This window comes from Astatotilapia calliptera, chromosome 18 (assembly GCF_964374335.1).
Source record: "Astatotilapia calliptera chromosome 18, fAstCal68.1, whole genome shotgun sequence".
Lineage (NCBI taxonomy): Eukaryota > Metazoa > Chordata > Actinopteri > Cichliformes > Cichlidae > Astatotilapia > Astatotilapia calliptera.
The window spans coordinates 10257070-10277973 of record NC_137439.1 but is presented as its reverse complement, the minus strand read 5'-3'; the positions used below and the strand labels follow the sequence as shown (position 1 = coordinate 10277973).

Here is a 20904-nt window from a genome sequence, read left to right as displayed (position 1 = left end):
AAATTAGAAAATAGTAAAAATCATTGTTTGTGGAAAAACCAAACACTGATACATTAAGAGACAATAATAACAATAAACAGTGGAAATTCACTGGCTGCAGCCTTTGTCCTTTTAGATCATTTAATTAAATTAAAGGTAACTTTCTAGATTTAAAACAGCCACCAGAAAATATGTTTTGGAAGTAATTAAAAGTCAATAATTAGTTTTTAAAAAAATCCAGTAAAGACTTGACACAGGACCTAAGGGATGGATTTATCTGCTCTCCCTCTGTGTCTGTGTCTGTGTGTGTGTGTGTGTGTGTGTTGCAGCCATGACAAATCTGTGATTAATTACAAAAAGCATAAACATCAAGTAACAATTTATTTGAAGGTAACAGAATAATCATTGCCATTGTTGACAGACTGGCGACCTGTCCAGAGTGTACCCTGCCTCTCGCCCAAGACAGCTGGGATAGGCTCCAGCGCCCCCACGACCCTAGAAAGGATAAGCGGAAGCAAATGGATGGATGGACATATATTGAACAGAATATTGCACAAAGAAGGCATCACTAAACGATCAACTTCACCCAGCACAGAAAATATACATTTATTTAACGGTTATAAAACAGCCCACAGAGCTTTTACCATCAGAGCTTCCAGTGCAGACAGCTAATTAACCCTCAACCCTGAAATAATAAAGATAATAAAAACAAATCTTCTCCGGAAAAAGCAACTCAGACTTTGGTTTTTACCCTCATGTTTGTTTTACTCCTGGACAAAATGAAATCATCTGAGAGGAAACATGACTACAAACCAATTAGTTTAATTCAGATTAGTCCTTTTCTGATACTGTTTAAGTGGACAACTGTTAATAAGTTCAAACTTAGCTTGGTTAAAACCTTGAAGTTTACTGACAACCAAATAAAATTACCTGCTAATTAACTATCTAAACTATGTTAATGTTAATATAGTTTTGCATGAAAACATGATTTGAAATATATTATTTACCAATTATGTATACTGGGAAGGAAAACAAAATACAACAACAACAAAAAGCTAAATAGAAAATTAAAATAAAAGTTTTCCATCAGTGCTAAACTCCATAATACCAACTGAAGGAAATGCATTTCTTAATATATGTATACCGTATTTTTTGGACCATAAGGCAGAGCGGATTATAAGGCGCATTAAGCAAACAAAACAGTCAGATAAGTCAAACTTTACTCAACTCATTCTTCTTGCTTCCTCCACTTCCCTACTATTGATTCATTAATGTTGAATTCTCTTGCAGCTGCTCTATTCCCATGTTGTACTGCGTGACTGGTAGCCTTGAGTTTGAAATCCTTATACACACACACACACACACACACACAATACGGCAATATTATGTTGAAGCACAGTACGTATCACTCCGCGAGGCTCCTGACTACGGTAGCCATAATGCTCCGACAATCCATCAAGCGGTGGGGCTTTGTAGCTTAGCAAAGTCGTACCAAAACATTTCTTGACACATTTTTGAGCGTCGTGTACCACATAAATTCGGTTCGAGATCAGTAAGATCAACCAGAATTCATACATAAGGCGCACCAGATTATAAGGCGCATTTTTGAGAAAATTAAAGGATTTTAAGTGCGCCTTATAGTCCGAAAAATACGGTAACTGCAACACATTTACAAAAGGCAGTTAATATAACACCACAACCTCTAAAATTGTTCTCTTTGGAAGTCATGTTATAGATTGTAAGTCCCTGTGTACACGCTCAGTAGCTTCTAGCTCTACAGAGGTTCGACTGTTTTAAAACACTGCGAGCAGCTAAGTCATTCCTGAAGGTAAATGGGGCAGCCATTTTTTATGGAATGACCCACTAGATGGAAACAAGCTATAAACTTAAGCAAAGTCCAAACTAGGGTTTCCAAACAGCTGCTGCAGCAGTACAAAATCCAGTTACCTTTTTTTAAATTTGCTCTTTTCATTAAAATATACAAAACTAATCAGCCATTCTTGATGTTATCTGAAACACACCAATATCATCAAGGCAAATGCATCTTTAAAGAAGTCGGATCCTTTATTTCAGGTTTAGATATTTAACTTAATATTTTAACCTTTAAGGGCTCCTTTTGGACAATTAAAATACGCCTGATTGCAATTTTACTTAAAAAAAAATCTGGCACCAACCACCTCATAGATAGTAAAATACAAAACATTTGCTTGTCTTTTGGGAATCGGACTGAGTTTTCCTTTAACCCTTAACTAGGAAGCAAAGCTGAAAGAACTTCCTAGTTATGTGTCAAACATATTCTCTGTTCTCAAGGTCCTTTTTGATGGCTTTTTTAATGCGGTCGATTTCATCTTCGTCTGAGCTGTCATTGTCCTTCTTTTCACTGTTCAAATCTTTTCCATCCTTCTCCTTCTTTTCTTTGTTGTCTTTCTCTTTTTTTTCACTGTCCAGATCTTTGGTGGTCTTCTCAGAGTCTTTTTCTGGTGAGTTGAACTGCAGCTCTTGATGTATTGAGTTCAGCTCCACCAGACCATCGTGCAGCTGTTGCGCCACCTCCCTGATTTTGGCAGCAAACTCTGATTTTGCCCCTTTCTTGAGTTCTTTTGAGTCTTTGGACACAAAGTAGATATCCATAACTACAAAGAGTCCAGTAAGCACACCGGTTGCCATACTAGCAATCTGGACTGCTCTGGCTGCGGTGCTACCTGCTACATGGGCAAACTGGACAAAACGCATGATCTCATTGGCATTGACAAGGATTGCCTTTCCTGCCATGGCGCCATCTTCATAGAATTTGCTAGTAAGTGAAGGAAAGTCCTGATTGTATGCGCTATTCTTCATCTTGATCAGATCGAACCTGCGCAGGTTCTCAATACCCTGTTTGATGAACGTCAGGCACTTGTTGATGTCTTCCATCTTCTCCTGGTAGTCCTGCACGATCTTCTCCACCTTCTTGCGGTCCATGGTGTTGTTGACCTGGTTGGAGATGCCAGCACCTGCTGATGTCAGACCGCCTGCCGCAGCAATGCCCAGTCCCACTGCAGTCACAATCAAGGAAGTTCCCATGGTGAAGGGAGCCAGGGCGAGGCCAGCAACAGTGGCGACGCCCCCAACGGCGCTGGTGGAGCCGCCTGTGATTTGAGCGATCTTTGTGTTCTTGCTGAACTTGTCGAGCCCATCAGCGATGCCGTTGAGGTCGATGACATGCTGCCAGAGGCTCTCTGCCCGGTCCGTGAACAGTTTGTTGAAGACTCTGATGCCCTTCTGCAGCTTCTCAGCGGTCAAAGCAAAGGCCCTGAGAAAAGAAATTTGAGTCCTATTATACATTTTATAAGTAACTCCATCAAAAAGGCCATTTTGTCTCATTTACACCAACAGAATAAGTGTTAATTAACCAAAATATATATTTGATATTTATTTAACTAGTGATTTTGAGGAAAGCAGAATATCTTGTTTCTCAAAGCATGACAAAACAAACCTTTTTTTAAAGATTATTCACACCACTGTTTTCATTGGAATTGATTATTGATTATCCTTCCTCAGGAGAAAAGTTAAGTGTTGTTGTTTCGGGGTATGAGCTTCTTCAGTTCTCCATGGTGGATGTTTATGATGCAGATATATTATAAATTTTGTGTTGTCCAACGGTGGGCATAGCAATATTTGAGCAGCTCCAGAATAACCTTTTACATTTTATTCACATCACAATATGATAACAATATGGCAACAAAGGAAGATACCAAAGCAATATTTTATATTCAATTCTTGAATCTTAGCCATCAGAGCAGACTAAACCTTCTGGCAAAGATAGCAGGCGACAAGGAATTAGCAGCCTCGATTTAATGGTTAATAAGGAAATCAACATAAAATGCTACCATCTTCTTAAGAGACACAGCAAAGACATTTTAATGTGCTGCCTCCCTAAATTGATGCATTTATTATATTATATTGTAAAAATAAGTACAGCAGAACGGACCCCTGAAAGACCAAAAACAGCATTTAATGAAACATAAACACCTATATTAAAGCATATTAAAGCTTACTTGGCCTCTTCTTTTTCTGTCATGTCTTTATGTTGAGGTGGGTCTTTCCATTCTGAAAAAAAAATGACAAAAGAATGATTTATCATCGTTTTGTGCATCTTAGCAGCCCAAAAGTATGTAAATGCAAAACTATTACACTCATGCATGATATTAATCTGCTGCGATAACAGCATCAACTCTTAAAAAAAAAAAAAAAAAAAAAGGCCTTCTACCTGATTTTAACATCTGGCTGAAAGAATTTGGTTCCATTTCACCACAAGAACATGAGTGAAGTTAGTTTCTAATGCTGAGGGATAAGAATTACTTAAAAAAAAACCAAAAAAAAAAACCCCCCATTTCATTTTCAACTTACGCTCCACAGTTTCCCACCATTCCATAAGATCCACATCCTGAAAGACATCATTAGGTTCCATGTTTGTTATTTTTGCTTTCCAAATAATGACTGAAGACTGCATTAAAATGTCAAAAACCTACATTACTATGTTCAGCTGAGGCAGTGCCAATACGGTAGTCCTCTAGCTGGTCAAACACAGACCTGTTCGCACCTTCACTCTGAGATGAAAGAAATAGTAAATAATAAAATTACATATCAAAACCACCATTTTAATCATAATTACTTCAACAAAAGATTGTGTCTGCAGTGAAACTGAAAAAAAAATACACAGTACTTGAGCATGAATGACATTATCATGCAACACATTTGGTCAGTTTCATTTTTTACATGGCTGTTGCGCATCTAAAGAGGAGGAAGTTTTGGTGAAAGGGATTCTGGGAATAGTGACTTATTTCTGCTGTTTTTGCAGAAGTTAAAGGACTCAACAGGGGAAAAAGGAAGCAGAGAAAGACGTCTGGGCATATTGTAGCCTAATCTCGTCTCATCATCCATGGCATAGACATGCACAAACACTGTGCGGCTGTTGTGTGTGGGTTTCATGTCAGCACTGGAAAGGGGAAAAACATGTAGACCACAACTGAGTCTGTTGGAAGGTGAGCAAACACTCTAGAGACAAGTTCTGCAAAGACTGTAAGTCTTTGTTTTCAGAGTGGAAGGAGGCATTAGGTGACAAAAACAGGCTTTTTGTAATGGTAATTTGTAAGTCCTGAACAACAGTGGTTAAACCAGCAAAATGTGGGCAAATACAGTGAGACTCTGAGATAAAAAAACAAAACAAAAGAGGTTAAAAGTTACTTTTGGTTTTAAAGTTTGATGTGCGAGGGGTGAGAGGGAGAAGGAAAGAAAAAGAAAGTTTCTTGATATATTATTTTGATTATATTGTCTACCTCTGCTTGGGCTGTTTCTTGTGCACGTCTCTGTATCACTTTGGCCTGAAATAAACAAACACAGACACACAGTTCAATCGTTTGTAATACCAACACAGGACTTATCTGAATGTTTTATGATCTTAGACATAAAATAAATAAATAATTTAAATAAGTAATTTTTCTTCAAGGAAAAAAATAGCTGAAGAAGGAAAAAACATACAATTTCTTCCTTTTCACTTTCTTTGGTATTCAGGTTTAAGACTGGGTCAGTGAATTGCTCAAAAAGGCAGGCCATGTAATTCATTTATGTAAGCTTACCTGCCAAAACAACACAGAAATACTGCTTTGCTTAAGAACCACAGAGAAATTTGGAGCTAGTTTGTTTATTCATTTCTCAAATAAATAAATAAACAAATTCTGTTTGTGTAACAGTATATCAGAAGGTCTTTTTACCACCTTAATCAAAATTCTTTATGAGCTCAAACAGAGTTCAGTGCTCAAGATTTTAAGGGAGAAGCAATTTTGGAGACATCGTAGTTAGAGCCAAGTTACACTGTTCTATTTCGGTCTTTGGGTAATTTTTATGCCATTCAAAGCTCATGCAAGATTGAAAGCTTGGGGGAAGCTTCACCATTTGTTAATAGCAGAGGTCACTGGGGTAGTTGAAAAGCTCCCTGATCGGCCACCAGATACAGGCTCTGGACCAGGCATCTCCAACTCCAATCCTACTGGAGTAGCCCAGCTATTGTCCTGCAGCTTTCAGATGTATCCCTACTCCAACACGGTTGAAAATGGTCGCATTACCTCTTCAGCATGCCATCAAGTTTGGCAATAGCCTGGTAACAAGCCATTCATTTGATTCAGGTTTATTGGAACAAGGATGCATCTAAAAGCTGCAGGACAGTAGCTCTCCAGGACTGGAGTTGGAGACCCCTGCTCTGGACAATGTAGGGCTGTCTTGGTTGACATGCTTCTTTAATTTTGTGTCACAGTGCTGTTGTGGTTTTCAAAAAGGGGTTTGGAGGGTATGGTCTATTTATTGGGGTATCACACTGTTCATCCACCATAGGACAGTTGATGTCAGAATGCTACACAGGCTAACTGCCAAACCTTGGATTTAGGAGGAGGAATGCTTATTCTGTCCTGGACATGGAACAGTAGACCAGATCTTTACTATCGGACAACTTCTAGAGGGATTGTGGGAGTTTGACTTAGAGTCTATATGTGCTTTGTAGACCTGGAGAAAGTTTATGGCTGGGTTCGTCTCGGGAACCTGTGGAATTCTTGGCAGTATATGGTTTCAGGTCTGTTGTTACAGCCATTTAGATCTTTGGGAGAGCTGAGAACAGTCAGTCCCTGGCACAAAGTCAAGCATATTTTCAGCCATCTTGATGCATGCTCAATTATCTATTTAAGTAAATCTCAAAAGGTAGCTCTTTCAGTGGGAGAAACGTTTCGTTACTCATCCAAGTGACTTCTTCAGTCTCAACTGACTGCAGGTTTCCCCAACCTTATAAACAGTACATTTGCACAATGACTGCAACTAGCCCACTGAATGAACAATGGGCTGTGAGGACAGTTCCTTGATCATTAATATGCAAATTGTCATGACCATTGATCAACAACCACCAATCATTGATCATTGATCAAAGACCATTGAGCAATGGCCATGAGTATCATTCACAGAGAGTTGGGGAATGGCTGCAATCACAGCAACCACTGGAGCACAAACTTGGTGTCATAAAATAAAAGGAAATTATAAATTGTAAGAAGTGTGCAAAAGGAAAAACCAGAGTGCGTGTGGAGATGAGATGTGTGTGAAAGAGTTCAGTCCTACACCTGGTTCGGTACCCGAATAGCCTGGGAGAAGAAGCTCCTGCTCATTCTCTCTGTTTTGGCCTTAAAGGAGCGGAAGCGCTTCCCAGAACTCAACAGTGAGCAGAGTCCATTGTTGGGATGGGAGAGGTCCATCAAAATCTTCCTGGCTTTGGTCTTGCACGGCTTGGTGTAGATGGACAGCAGGTCAGGAAGCTCTGATCGAATGATGCGTTTGGCCGAATGCACCATTCATTGCAGATCTCGTCTGTCCTGCTTGGTGCTGTTCCTAAACCAGGTGCAGATGTTTCCCGTCAGGACGCTCTCAATGGTGCAGGATTAATAGGTTTTAAGCACCCTCAGTGGCAGATGGAAGTCTCTAAGTCTTGTGAGGAAGAAGAGACGCTGGCGGGCTTTCTTAACCAAGGTGTTAATGTGACAGGACCAGTGATGGGAATAACGGCGTTACAAGTAATGGCGTTACTTTTTTCAGTAACGAGTAATCTAACTAATTACTATTCCTATCGTCCACCTAAGTGGACACGTAAAAAACTCTTTGAAAAGTACATGTTTAAAAAAATGAAGTTCGAAAATCTTTTCTCATGCCTAAAGATGAATAAAAATACTTAAGAAAAAAATCCTGATTGAGGTTGTCATACTTCATGCATGACAGGGTTAAACACCAAAACATGCTGCGCCAAAAAGTGATCCACCCCAAAGATTGCGTCCCTCAACACAGAGCAATATAGTATTCGCTGTTAAGTGCCAGGAGGATTGCCATTCTGATCATTAGACTTCTCTAATGATAATTAGCACAGAATAAATGGGTGGATACGCGTTTCGTAAAAGTGGCATGTAGCATGATGTCAGGTTGGATCTGTCTGCTCAAATTTTGGTTTCTCCAGCTCAGTGTCAGCTCCACAAAAGGTACAGAGCCATTCTTGTGATGACCCCGCCCCCCCAAAAAAAGAAAATCCAACAAAAACTGACTGATTATTTTTATGAGAATGTCGGGGAAAGCTTCGGTTGTGTTGTGTAAACCAAAATGGAAGAGAACGGTTTGTACATGTTGCATGTTTGAATGTTACCTTTACATCAGGCATGAACGGGTTGTGCCTCTTTTTTTTCTTGACGTTGGTCTAAAAGAAAAAAATAAAATAAAAACATAAAAAGATCTCAGAATTATTGTAAAGGTCAAACACTGAAATACTCCTGCAGTAAAATGAATAAATGTTTGTGCCAACTTAAAAAAAAGTTGTTCATGAACAGAAGGAATGTAGCTTAACGACCTCCATTTTTTCCTTAACCTCTTCTTTATTCTTTTCCTCCTTGGATGCAGATTCCTCATCTGCATTCAGCCCCACATCATCCGATGCAGCCTGAAGTAAATAAGAAAAACAAAACAATAAAAAGGTCAACATGAGCATGAAATAATAATCAACACGTCCTGGTTTTTGTTAGTCACAACCCCAGACCTTTCTATTTCTCCACTGATGAGTATAGATATAAAAATAGATATGTGCCATGTGTTTCTTTGTTTTCTTGTCTTTAGTCTAAAAAGAAAACACAAATAAAAAGGTCAAATCATTTTATCCTATAAAAAAATAATCTATCCAAACTATCAAGCAGTTTGGATATATGCAAATAAAGTATAATATCTGAATAAAGTCATGACTCCTGAGTTGGAAACTTAAAGTGCATCTTTTTAGAGGTCCCCCCCACCAAGGCTTAAAATAAAGGAGGGGCTGAGAGGTGCCTCCAGGGTTTTTTGTCCCAACACTATAGCCCCTTTTCCATTAGTACCTACTGGGTTCGACTCTGACTGGTTTTCCATTACAACCCAGTAGCGCCTTAGCTGTGTCTCAATTACTAGGCCGCATCCATCAGAGGCTGCAACTGAAGGCCATTTATGTTACAGCGACGTAATGAAGGCTGTCCCAATTCAAAGGCTGCTCCAAATGCGGCTGTGTCCTTCATTTCCCCGGATTTGAAGGATGGGTCTATAGTATCCTTCGTGGCCCAACCTATCCCAGAATTCAGTTTGGGATAGGTTGGGCCCAACCTATCCCAGTTTCCAACAATGGCAGCAGCTACTTTGTTTTAATATTACTCTACTCCAGCCCACGTAGACCGCAAATGTCGGGTCCTTCGAAGGATGCGGCCTAGGAATTGGGACACCGTTCTTGTTTGCCTGCTTGTTGTCATAGCAACGCGTCTGCGCATGCTGTTGTTTTTCTTACTCATTTTATGTATTTTCAAATGTTTCAATATTGCTACTGTTGTAAATTCTGCCACAGGCGACTTTGTTTTAGGTGGAAAGGTGAAAAAGTAATTAAGTTGCTTTTATTAAATTTGATAAATGATTGACATGACACATCTGGTATAACATGAGCAGGCAATGAAACAGTATTAGTATGAGCATACGACAAGGTAGTGAAGGGGTTAAAACATGAAGACATGAAACACTCGATAAGAAGGAAGCAAGAACTTGAAAAGTTAGGATTAGCCACCACAAATAATTCAGGTTTGTTTTCATCGGCTCTTTTATACCACACAGTATAAAAACAAAAAACAACAACAACCACAGGCTCACGGAAGTCATTCTATTGAGATCGGTCCATCTATATAGATATGTATTATTTTGAAAACCCAAAAAACTGGCATATGCAGAGGGTCTAGTCTGACCCACAATGATGACAAGACAAACGTAACATTTTGCCCTTCGGAGGGTTCTTCTCATCATCGCCATCTTTGGCTACAGCAGATTCATCTCCTTTTACACCTTCTTTACCTGATGGTCTCTGCCGCAAATTAAACTAATCAGTTAATTGCAATGGTTTTTTTGTATTGTGCAGGAACGTACTGAAGTAGCAGATAATGATATTATGAATCAGGTTAGGCAAACATTTGATCAGTTATATCTGATCCCACAGGTTTGCTCACATGCTAAAATGAAATGTAAGGAGAAACTTCAATTCTTCACAAGAATAAAGACGTCCGTCCATCCATCCATCCATTTTCTTCCGCTTATCCAGGAGAGAAGAATAAAGACATTTCTGACTAATTTCATCTAAGTTTTTCATATTTTTTTGTAGCGGCGGTCAGAAAGAACCAGCCGTCATAGTCAACTTCTGATAATCAGTTGATAATCAATACTTGTCTAAAATAACATTAAACCCTTTTTTAGAGTCTAATCGTTGTACTGTATGAAAATGTTAATACCTGTTGGTTGTTCTGTTCTTGTCGACTGTGTCCAATTATTCTGTTCAGCTCCTGAAATTAAACCACAACAGTTTTCTAAACGATAAGGGTTTAAAGTAGTGCTTTAAAGACTTTCAATGGTGGTGAAACTAAACCCAACTTTTAACTGAATGAACAGGAAGCAGCAAGCTTCCTACTAAATAAGACTTCCCCTCAGTGTCTGTCAAACGTAACTTGAATTAAATAAACTGAGAAATGTCAAACAAATGTACTTTAAACAGGGAAAAATATCTATAGCCGTACCTGCTTATGGCCTGATGACTTCTTGTTGCTGACAGTTAAATCTTCTTCTATTGAGCCTGCCTCCTTTTCATTCTGTACAGAACAGACAGAAATCAACGGATGAATGTGGCTGTACAATCCTCAGATTTTTTCCCCCCAAGGGATAATCAAGAGCATCCTTACTTTGTTTGCATATCGAAATGGATTCAGCTTTGTCATTCCCCCAGCCAGTTTATTCTGAATATGAGGTAAAACAGAATTTTAAATGAAGAAGAAGAAGAAGATCCTGCTTCCTGTTCATTCAGTCAAAAGTTGGGTTTAGAAGAAGAAGAAGACCCAAACATTAACACAAACCTGTTTTTGAGTGGGCTGGTTATCTCCATGGTCCACTTTCTTCTCGTCATCGTTGTTGGAGCTTTTCTCCTGTGGATGATGCCAATTTTGATTGAGTTAATGTCACAATACCCCGCTCACTTCGATCTTCTTCTGCTATCCAATTTGCTGTGGCTTCTTTCCACGTCAGCACCATGGGAAGCAGAACTTTTGGCTGCTCTGCTCCCAAGCTGTGGAACTCTCTACCCTCAGATGTAAGAAACATTGGTTCTCTCTCCCAGTTTAAATCTCAACTCAAAACCCATCTGTTCACTGTGAACCCACTGTTTGTTAATTTGATCTTGTTCTTTTGTTTTTATTGTTCTTCATTTTGTCATCTCTATTATGCGTTTTATTCTATTGTTAAGTGTCCTTGGATGTCTTCAATAATCATTTTTAAAATGCTTTTGAGGCATTCGCTCTCTCCGTCCCTCATATATTTTAAGCGACCTCTCACTTGTTTATCACTGCAGAGCGTGCTCTTCATCATTTGACTGAAACCATTATGAGGTAAAACAAAAACAGCTACCATTTAGAGTAAATCATCAAGCCAAACTGTTGTTTTTCTTTCTTCAAAAAAATTAAAACACTGTTATATTCGTGCATCCTCTGATTAAGCACGGGTCATCAATATCATCAATCACTGTGAGGCAAAATCTCCTTTAAAGAGAGCTGAAATTCAGCTTGGTGAAACAACCAACCTCCTTGGTTTTGGGCTTCCCTGTGGCAGAACTGTTCTCCTGTGAGTCTCCTGAGTGGTCAGTCTTTTCCTTATCCTGGTAACATACAAAGTATGTACCGTATATCACAAACCAGAAAGCATAATCACATGTGCATCGCACAGGCAGGTAGAGGACGCGATATTACGTGATATTACTGAAAAAGGAAATAACCTGAGAGGAGGAGGTGAAGGGACTCCTCAAGACCTTTGCAACGCCACCCTGACAGAATTCAGAGCAGTTAAGGTTAGAAACTGATCGTATTTCCTGTATATTGTAACAGTAACCTTATCACTTACTTTTGAAGACTTCTCCACGGCACTGTCATTACCAGCAAGGAGTTCATCATCGACAGACAAATCATCCTTAACAAAAGGGTAATCAAACAAAAAAGTCAGTCAGACAAAAACAGCAGTGTTAACTCCAAAACAACCCAGTATCAAAAAGATTCATTGTTAAAGTCATACAAGCAATGTCCTTACATTTGAGCCCTGCAACAAATCACCAAATCACTTTTGAAAATAAAACAAAAGTGATCAATCTTTTTTTTTATGCCATACTTTGTGTCTGGCATAAAAAAAGAGCATTTGGGGGTCGACTATATATAGTCTTAAACATGACTTTAGTGACAATTAATGACACTTGTGTTACCTTATTTACTTTTGATAGCTGACTTTTGTTTGGTTTTGGTTTTTTCAAACAGGGGAAAAAAACAACTTACCTTTGGGTGGTTCTTGTCATTGCTGCCAGAGAGATCATCTGGTGCAGCAGAATCCTCCTGAAGGTCAGAAAAAACATCAACTACAATACTCATAATAGTCCAGAAAATGGACTGTAACATTGTTATTAATCTCTTACCTGAGGGTGTGGGGATTTTTTAAACATACTGCTAAACATCCCACCTGTCTCCTAAAGAAAAAAATCAAATCACATTAAAATTGGTGTTTGGCAAGGATTTGACGCTGTGCGCTACCTTAACAAGAATCACTCGGAAGGATCACGGCGTGGTATGGCTTACGGCCATACCACCCTGAGCACGCCCGATCTCGTCTGATCTCGGAAGCTAAGCAGGGTTGGGCTTGGTTAGTACTTGAATGGGAGACCGCCTGGGAATACCAGGTGCTGTGAGCTTTGGGGTGGCTGTAGCTCAGGAGGTGGAGTAGGTCATCTACTGATCGGAAGGTTGGTGGTTCGATCCCTAGCTCCTCCAGTTTGCATGTCAAGTATCCTTGGGCAAGATACTAACCCCAAGTTCCTCTCTGATGCATCCATCGGAGTGTGAATGTACTTAGAAAGCACTATGTATACAGAAAGTGCTTGTGAGAATTGTGTGATTGGGTGAATGTGGTACTCTGGGAGAGTAGAAAAGCTCTATATAAGAATCAGTCCATTTACCATCACTATTTTTATTTCTAGCTGCTTATAGGGTGAAAGCGAACTTTAAAACTAGTTGCTGCAGATGGAGGAAGCAGCTTTTAAAAAACTCACCTTAGTGTTGCTGTTCACTGGCAGATTGTCGTTGCTGCCTAAGATCTTAACGGTTGTGGACAAATCCTCCTAACAAGAGAAACAAAACCTTTTGACCACTTGATATGTATTTCAACACGGGTGAAACTAAGAGGAGTCCATTTTGGAGTCCTTTTTTAAAAAAAAAATTAAAATTCTACTTGTCATCCACCTGACTCCTAAAAGTAACAAAAAGAGATGTGCAAAGATACATAAAGAGATGTATAAAAACACCTTTTTTAGTTTTAAATGAATAAAGTAGCAGTTCCTTTGTTTAAACTGGCGCATCAGTCACATGGACAGGGAGGGTTCAGTGCCCCAAACATTTGCCAGCACTTTTTCCAGATAGCTGATGCAGGTTTTTCCCTCTCGTACAAACACACACAACAAAAACCTGTCCACTTAGGCACATTGCTACTGTAGCTCAAAATCACCAACGTATTGTAAGTCACTAATAAAGCACATTTGGATTTTCCAGGGGATGATACTAGAAAAATCACACATAAAGGTTTTAACAGATAACCATTTCATAAATCTCTGAAAAACATGCTTTTGCCCAGTATATTTATCTGTGCTTGAAGTGACATTTATCAGGTCCCCTTTTTTCCTTTGGTGTTTGAAGTTACCATTAAGATTCAATCAAATAAATTCATTCATTCAGTTTGGGTACTTTTTTGTATTATGAAGTGGTAAATGCACTTTTAATAACAAGCGACAGAGGCGGTTAGTTAACTGGAGAAGTAGTCAGTAGAAGGAGGCATTGTCATTCCCTATACTGTTATTTAAATGATAATATTACCATTTTTATTAAGATGTATTTCTTTGTTGCATTTCTTATGTTGTAGAGATTTTGACTAATGCCTTTTGATGTTAGCATGGACCTCTTGTCGATGTTATGTAGTTTTGTTAAGACATAAATGGTAACTTTAAAAGAGAATCTCAAATTGCTGTTTGCTGATTAGACCTACCTTTGCATTGGTGTCCTCAGACAGATTGTCATTACTGGCTGAGATGGCCTTTAGATCCTGAAGCACACAAGAATGCACAGTAAATAACAAATAACATAATAATACACAGTTTAGCCAGTTAGTCATTAGTAGCATTTCCTGCATGAACCTCCAGTGAGTGGAGGACACGTAATAAAAGATTGTGTTTAACCTGCGAAGGCCTCCGCACATGTCTTGGTTTGGGAGATAGTTTCCGTAATCCACCCAGCTCACCTGATTTATCCTGAAGAGAAATGTACAGAAAAGAATTTCAAAACATAACACTAGGTAGGAAATCCACAGCGATTACATGAATTTTGTTTTTCTCTGTGAAGTCCAACTAAAACCAAATCATTTATAGGTATTAAATATTTAACAGTCCAGCTTAATGATTGGCTAAAAGCAAATCATAGCAGCAGCTATTTTAATGAACCACATTGCAATTATTTTTAAATAATGTATTTTTTTTTACTCTGTTGCATTGTAGCTTTGAAGATTTTCCCCAGTTACAAGCATTTAGTGGAGTTTTGTAGTTATAGTTTATACATATATAAGATCTGCAGATAGTTAAATAGGGACAGGATTGAAAACTAGCAATTGCTATAAATTCTGCACATCATCATTTCTATGCTTATGTTAAAATACAAGCAAAATTTGAATTAAAAAATATGTATATCACAGAAAGAGAGCAAATTTACCTTTGACTTGCTGGTTAAACTGTCATTGCTGGCAGACAGTTCAGGATTTTGTAATGTCAAGGCAGCCTGCAAAAACAAAAAAAAGGTGTTTTTGGTTATAGGAAACTAAGGAAATTAAAGCCACAAAGGCAGAAAACTGTTATTCCCTGTTATCTTATAAATATTTAAAAACATGACCAACAAAACAAAACAAAACCTGAAGCAAAAGAGGAAACAAACAGGAAAATATTACTTTTATCAATGCATGTGGTACTGATTATCCAAACTTACTGTTAGGGCTTAATCTTTTTTTTTCATCTGTATACAAACTTAAGAACTACTTTTGGTTTAGAGAAAATTCCTGTGGGATAATTTTCATTACTTGTTTGGGACATTCATAACATAAGGTTTTGACTTGACAGGATTTGCATTTGTAGTATAATGTCATGTCTGATCCTCTTTGGCAGATTTTAGGCATTCCTTTAAGCATTCCAGCATAATTACAACCACAAATATATCATTAATTGGAGATACAAGTATGTAAATTATAAAAAAAAAAAAAGTTGCTTTAAATTTGATTACAAATACATAAATTTGACTGTTTCAAGTTAATTAATTAAAATTAGTTACAGCTAATTGCTGCAATCTGTTGGAAGTCAGTCCTCGATCCAAGCTTTTGAAAAGACAACAAAATTAATAAAATAAACAAAAAAGCATAATAAGGATAATTAAAGCCGCAACATTACCTGTGCAGATGGAAGCAGTTCTTTAGACTTGGAGGATTTTTTGAATATCCCACTGAATAATGAGGCTTTTTGCTGATTGAAAATTAAAAAGAGAGACATTCATTTACTGAAATCCATCTCAAAGAAACATTGCCATTAAAAGATGTAAATCTGCAGTTAAAAAAATGCCTCGCTGATTACAGCTCTGCTCTCAGGACTCAAAACTGAAAAGATTTTAACTAATGCAATTGTTACTAATGCACTTACACATTTTAAAGATCTCACTCCAATCTCATGTTTGAATTTAAAATCTGGAATTGAAGCTGATTTCATGTCTGGACTTGGAAAACATCATGAGTGATTTTTGTATTTACAGCATGTGTACGTACAAGTTAAAAGTGGACCACAATGCTTCTGGCTTCCGACCACTTAAGTGAAGCAAAGTCTTCCTTTGGGCCTCATGGTAAATTTGCCGAGCAGCTCAGACATAATCAGATTGTTTAATATTTATTCCAGTATATTACAGGTGACATGTCAGAGAAAAGTTATTCATTTTCCGTGTTTTGAACTACTTTGTTTAGTACAGAACTTCCTACTGTCCAAGTTGTGCATTACACTAGTAGCACATAAAACCATAAAAGCGTCAAAAATCAAATATACTATAAAGAAGGCTTTGATTTTGAAAGAAAAAAGTAATAATAAACAAAAGAATGAATAATTACTAACAGTTTTTGTTATAAGTTTAATTTATTTTAACTTAAAATCTTTATTAAGTAATTTGTATGTATCTATATCAAATATTATGGACACACATGTGCTAGTATATTAAAGACTAGAATGTGAATGTACTACAACTATATCTCAACCAATCGTGGGAACATGCACAGTCACTGCCCCAACTTGGAGTTTTGAAAAAGTCCGATAAGGAAAATGGGCATTATTTTACACAATAAAACGCTAGAGTCCGAAAACAAATATAGTGCTGGATATGAGCCCAGTGGATCTACTCGAATGTTCTGGCTGAAGAAAACAGCAGGCCTGGAAATATTCTTCTGCGTCACAGGAAAAAAGAAAAAACATGTTTGTTCATTATTGTGAATGTGCTCTTTGTAGATTAGTTGGGGCAAGGTCCTTCTGGGCAAGTCATGCCGTCTTGGTGACACATTCAGGCAGTTATTTATTCCAGAGGGAGGATATTATTCCAAGGTCAGCTGTTGTAAGAAACTCGCTTTATTGGGCATGACGCAGGATCATGTATCATACAAGTGCCACCTTTTGTGATAGTCACCATAGATTTGGACTGCTATTCTTTCAGTTAAACATCACTAGTTTAGTGAATGGTACATACTCACTGGGGTAATGTTAGAGGACATTTAAACCAACGTCTCATAATTGTAGGATCAGGGCAAAGAATTGATTTAGAACAGTATCACGATATCTTGCATGGAGATATGGTATTGACGCAGGGAGACCAAACATCAATATTTTATTAAATATATTAAAATAGTACTCTGCGGATACTACGAACAAGAGGGCTCATTTTGGCTGACAGACAACTGGTTGTATTATGGTCATATTCCCATAGAACAGAAAGGTTGCTGTGTACAAATACGACAATTCACGTGAATTTCTGTTAAATGCAAATTTATGTCCACGTAGCAAGATATGATTTTCAACAAATAGTTTATATCTAAATTATCAGAAACAGATTGTATGCAATTGCCAACTTGACCCTGTTCAGTTGCAGACTGATAGCAGACTACTGCGTCTTGGTGTTGGTGTGCTTAACAATCTCTCATGTAAAAAAGTGAGAAAACTTTTGAATTAAAAAAAAATCATGAGCTTTGAGCAACCTAAGCAGATTTTCTTTTACCATTACTCACTATTTTTAATGAGTTTTATGAGTTTGTCCTAACGGACAAACCTTAAAAGTATGGAAGTTTAACAGTGAAAGGCAGAGTTAACGAGGGACCCGGAGGGTTATTTTCGCCTTCGATCAACCCGAGTAAGTTACAGTCCCTTAAAAATAAACCCTTAAAGTAACCTCGCAGGCGTTACTTTGCGGTGAAGAGCCAACGTGAACTCTCCGCACACTTATGCGTCTGTTTGTGGTCGCAGTTTGTGGTAAAGGTCAGTAAAGTGTTGAACATGCTTACCGAGCTGACTTCAGGAAGAAACAAAACAAACGTCAACAAACTAAAGTTGTACTCACAGAGACAGCTCCTCCGTCACACTCCAGGTCCAAATCAAGGTTACCGTACCGCTCCTGTAACAGACAGGTTACATATTTACTGTATCAACGCTATTTTTATAAAGGCGTTCACCATAAAGGGCGAGACGTGTAACGGCCACCGTACCATTAACGTACAATTACAGGGAACTGCTGTCTCCCTTAGGTGAACTTGTCCCGTTTGTTGTCAGAGGTTAACGGATATAAATATAAAAGTCCCGCTCCTCAGAAGGACTTTGTGTCCTCTGCTTGTTGATACTGTCGGTTGTTTTCACTCAGCGAGCTGCGCAGGTCTGGATTACTGGTGTCAAGCCAGCCTCCAATTCGAGACTTGCAGTCAAGCCAGCCTCCAGTTTGTTTTACGTTCCCTGTGTATTCAAAGTATTACGGGAATGGATGTGGAAACCGGATTTCAAAATAAAAGCCAACTTCGAGTGAATTAACAGATATGTTAAGAACATAATAACATATAATTTAGGCTTCTTTTTTTTTTTAGAAACTCTAATGTTACATCTACATGACACAGCCTTGTACCCTAATTGTGCCCTGTCACTATCAAGGCCATCTTATTTTGGATTTCAAAGTAAAAGCCCTGTGAATCTTCATTTTTGAACTACTCTTTCAATAACCTAATAATGCTCTTAAAAGCAAATGTCGTATTTCCAAATACTATTTGAACTTTATATCAACACTTTCCAACCACAGTCTTTTTACAGTGATACCATATCAATATCAAGTCAGTCTGATTTTGCCTTTCATAGTAATGGCCCTTTGAAATTGTCCATAATTGACTTAATCTTCTAACGATTCAAAATGCTCTAAAATGAAAAATTCTTGTTTCCACAGGGTAATTCCACCTTAGATCAACAGTATACAGCCCCACAGTGATACCATATCAATGTCAAGTCATTCTGATTTTGCCTTCCAAAGTAAAAGCCTTTTCAAATTGTCCACAATTGACCTAACTTTCAGTGATTTCAAAATGCTCTAAAATGGAAAATTCCTGTTTCCACAGGGTAATTCCACCTTAGATCAACAGTATACAGCCCCACAGTGATACCATATCAATATCAAGTCATTCTGATTATGCCTTCCAAAATAAATGCCCTTTCAAATTGAGCATATATACGACCTACTTTTTTAACGATTTCAAAATGTTCTTAAAAAGAATTTTGCTGTTTCCACAGGATAATTCCACTTTAGGTCAACAGTATACAACCTCACGATGTTACCATATCAATATCAAGTCATTCTGATTATGCCTTCCAAAATAAAAGACTTTTCAAATTGCCAAGATACGACCTACTCTTTTAAAGATTTCAAAATGCTCTAAAAGTGAAAATTGCTGTTTCCACAGGATAATTTCACTTTAGATCAACAGTATACAACCTCACGATGTTACCACATCAATATCAAGTCATTCTGATTTTGCTTTCAAAAATAAAAGCATTTTCAAAATGCCCATATCTGACTTGATCCTGGAACAATTTCAAAATGCTCTAAAATGGAAAATTCCTGTTTCCACAGGGTAATTCCACCTTAGATCAACAGTATACAGCCCCACAGTGATACCATATCAATATCAAGTCATTCTGATTATGCCTTCCAAAATAAAAGCCTTTTTAAATTGTCCATAATTGACCTAACTTTCAGTGATTTCAAAATGCTCTAAAATGGAAATTTCCTGTTTCCACAGGGTAATTCCACTTTAGATCAACAGTATACAGCCCCACAGTGATACCATATTAATATCAAGTCATTCTGATTTTGCCTTCCAAAGTAAAAGCCTTTTCAAATTGTCCACAATTGACCTAACTTTCAGTGATTTCAAAATGCTCTAAAATGGAAATTTCGTGTTTCCACAGGATAATTCTACTCCAGATCAACAGTATACAGCCCCACAGTGATACCATATTAATATCAAGTCATTCTGATTATGCCTTCCAAAATAAAAGACTTTTCAAATTGCCAAGATACGACCTACTCTTTTAAAGATTTCAAAATGCTCTAAAAGTGAAAATTGCTGTTTCCACAGGATAATTTCACTTTAGGTCAACAGTATACAACCTCACGATGTTACCATATCAATTTCAAGTAATTCTGATTATGCCTTCCAAAGTAATGGCCTGTTGAAAATGCCCATAATTTATCTAACTTTCAGTGATTTCAGAATGCTCTAAAAAGGAAGATTTCAGTTTCCACAGGGTAATTCCACTTTAGATCAACAGTATACAACCTCACGATGTTACCATGTCAATTTCAAGTCAGTCTGATTTTGCTTTTCAAAATAAAAGCTTTTTCAATTTGCCCATATATGACTTACTCTTGGAGCGAATTCAAAATGCTCTAAGATGGAAAATTGCTGTTTCCACAGCATAATTCCACTTTAGATCAATAGTATCCAACCCCACAGTGATACCATATCAATATCAAATCAGTCTGATGTTGCCTTCCAAAATAAAAGACTTTTCAAATTGCCGATATATGACCTACTCTTTTAAAGAATTCAGAACGCTCTAAAAATGAAACTTGCTCTTTCCACAGGATGAATCCATGTTAGATCAAAAGTGTACATCCACACCATGGTACTACTTCAATTTCAAGTCATTCTGATTTTGCCTTCCAAAATAATGGCCTGTTGAAAATGCCAATAACTTACCTAACTTTCAGTGATTTCGGAATGCTCTAAAAAGGAAATTTTCTGTTTCCACAGAATAATTTCACTTTAAATCAACAGTATACAACCCCACAGAGATACGATGTTAAGATCAAGTCACTCTGATTTTGCCTTCCAAAATAAAAGTATTTTCAAATTGCCCGTAGACGACCTACTCGTTTAACGATTTCAAAATGCTCTTAAATTGAAAGATGCTGTTTCCACAGGATAATTCCACTTTAGATCAACAGTATCCAACCCGACAGTAAAACCATGTAAATTTCATGTTGGTCTGATTTTGCCTTTCAAATTAATGGCCCGTCGAATTTGTCCATATGTGATATACTCTTTCAATTATTTCAGAATGTTTTAAAAATGAAAATTGCTGTTTCAACACATATTGGGTTTTCATTTTGAAAAGCAAAATCAGACTCAATTGATTATGACAGAATTGAA

The 20904-nt window shown here is 37.6% G+C and overlaps 1 protein-coding gene and 1 non-coding gene across 6 annotated transcripts; one reads left to right on the top strand and one right to left on the bottom strand.

The window, feature by feature from the left end:
* Positions 1-341: 341 nt before the first annotated feature.
* Positions 342-18144, bottom strand: apol1 (apolipoprotein L, 1). 5 transcript variants are annotated; one of them, XM_026150167.2, is made up of 23 exons: positions 17920-18143; positions 17775-17828; positions 15584-15655; positions 14859-14924; positions 14333-14404; positions 14143-14199; positions 13157-13225; positions 12527-12577; positions 12390-12446; positions 11968-12033; positions 11843-11890; positions 11651-11725; positions 10932-11000; positions 10761-10814; positions 10599-10670; positions 10317-10367; positions 8384-8473; positions 8183-8233; positions 5298-5342; positions 4491-4568; positions 4369-4405; positions 4017-4068; positions 342-3271 (listed from the first exon to the last, which is right to left on the bottom strand). In XM_026150167.2, exons 1-23 carry the CDS (start codon positions 17920-17922, stop codon positions 2266-2268), a joined length of 2295 nt encoding a protein of 764 aa, XP_026005952.2. In that variant the 5' UTR covers positions 17923-18143; the 3' UTR covers positions 342-2265. The 5 variants fall into 5 exon arrangements, with proteins under 5 accessions (XP_026005952.2, XP_080149300.1, XP_080149299.1 ...); XM_080293174.1 differs by having other exon boundaries at positions 17931-17948; XM_080293173.1 differs by lacking the exon at positions 15584-15655.
* LOC113011434 (5S ribosomal RNA) lies at positions 12681-12799 on the top strand. Its single transcript, XR_003270543.1, has one exon. It is a non-coding gene; the product is annotated as a 5S ribosomal RNA (ribosomal RNA).
* Positions 18145-20904: the final 2760 nt, after the last annotated feature.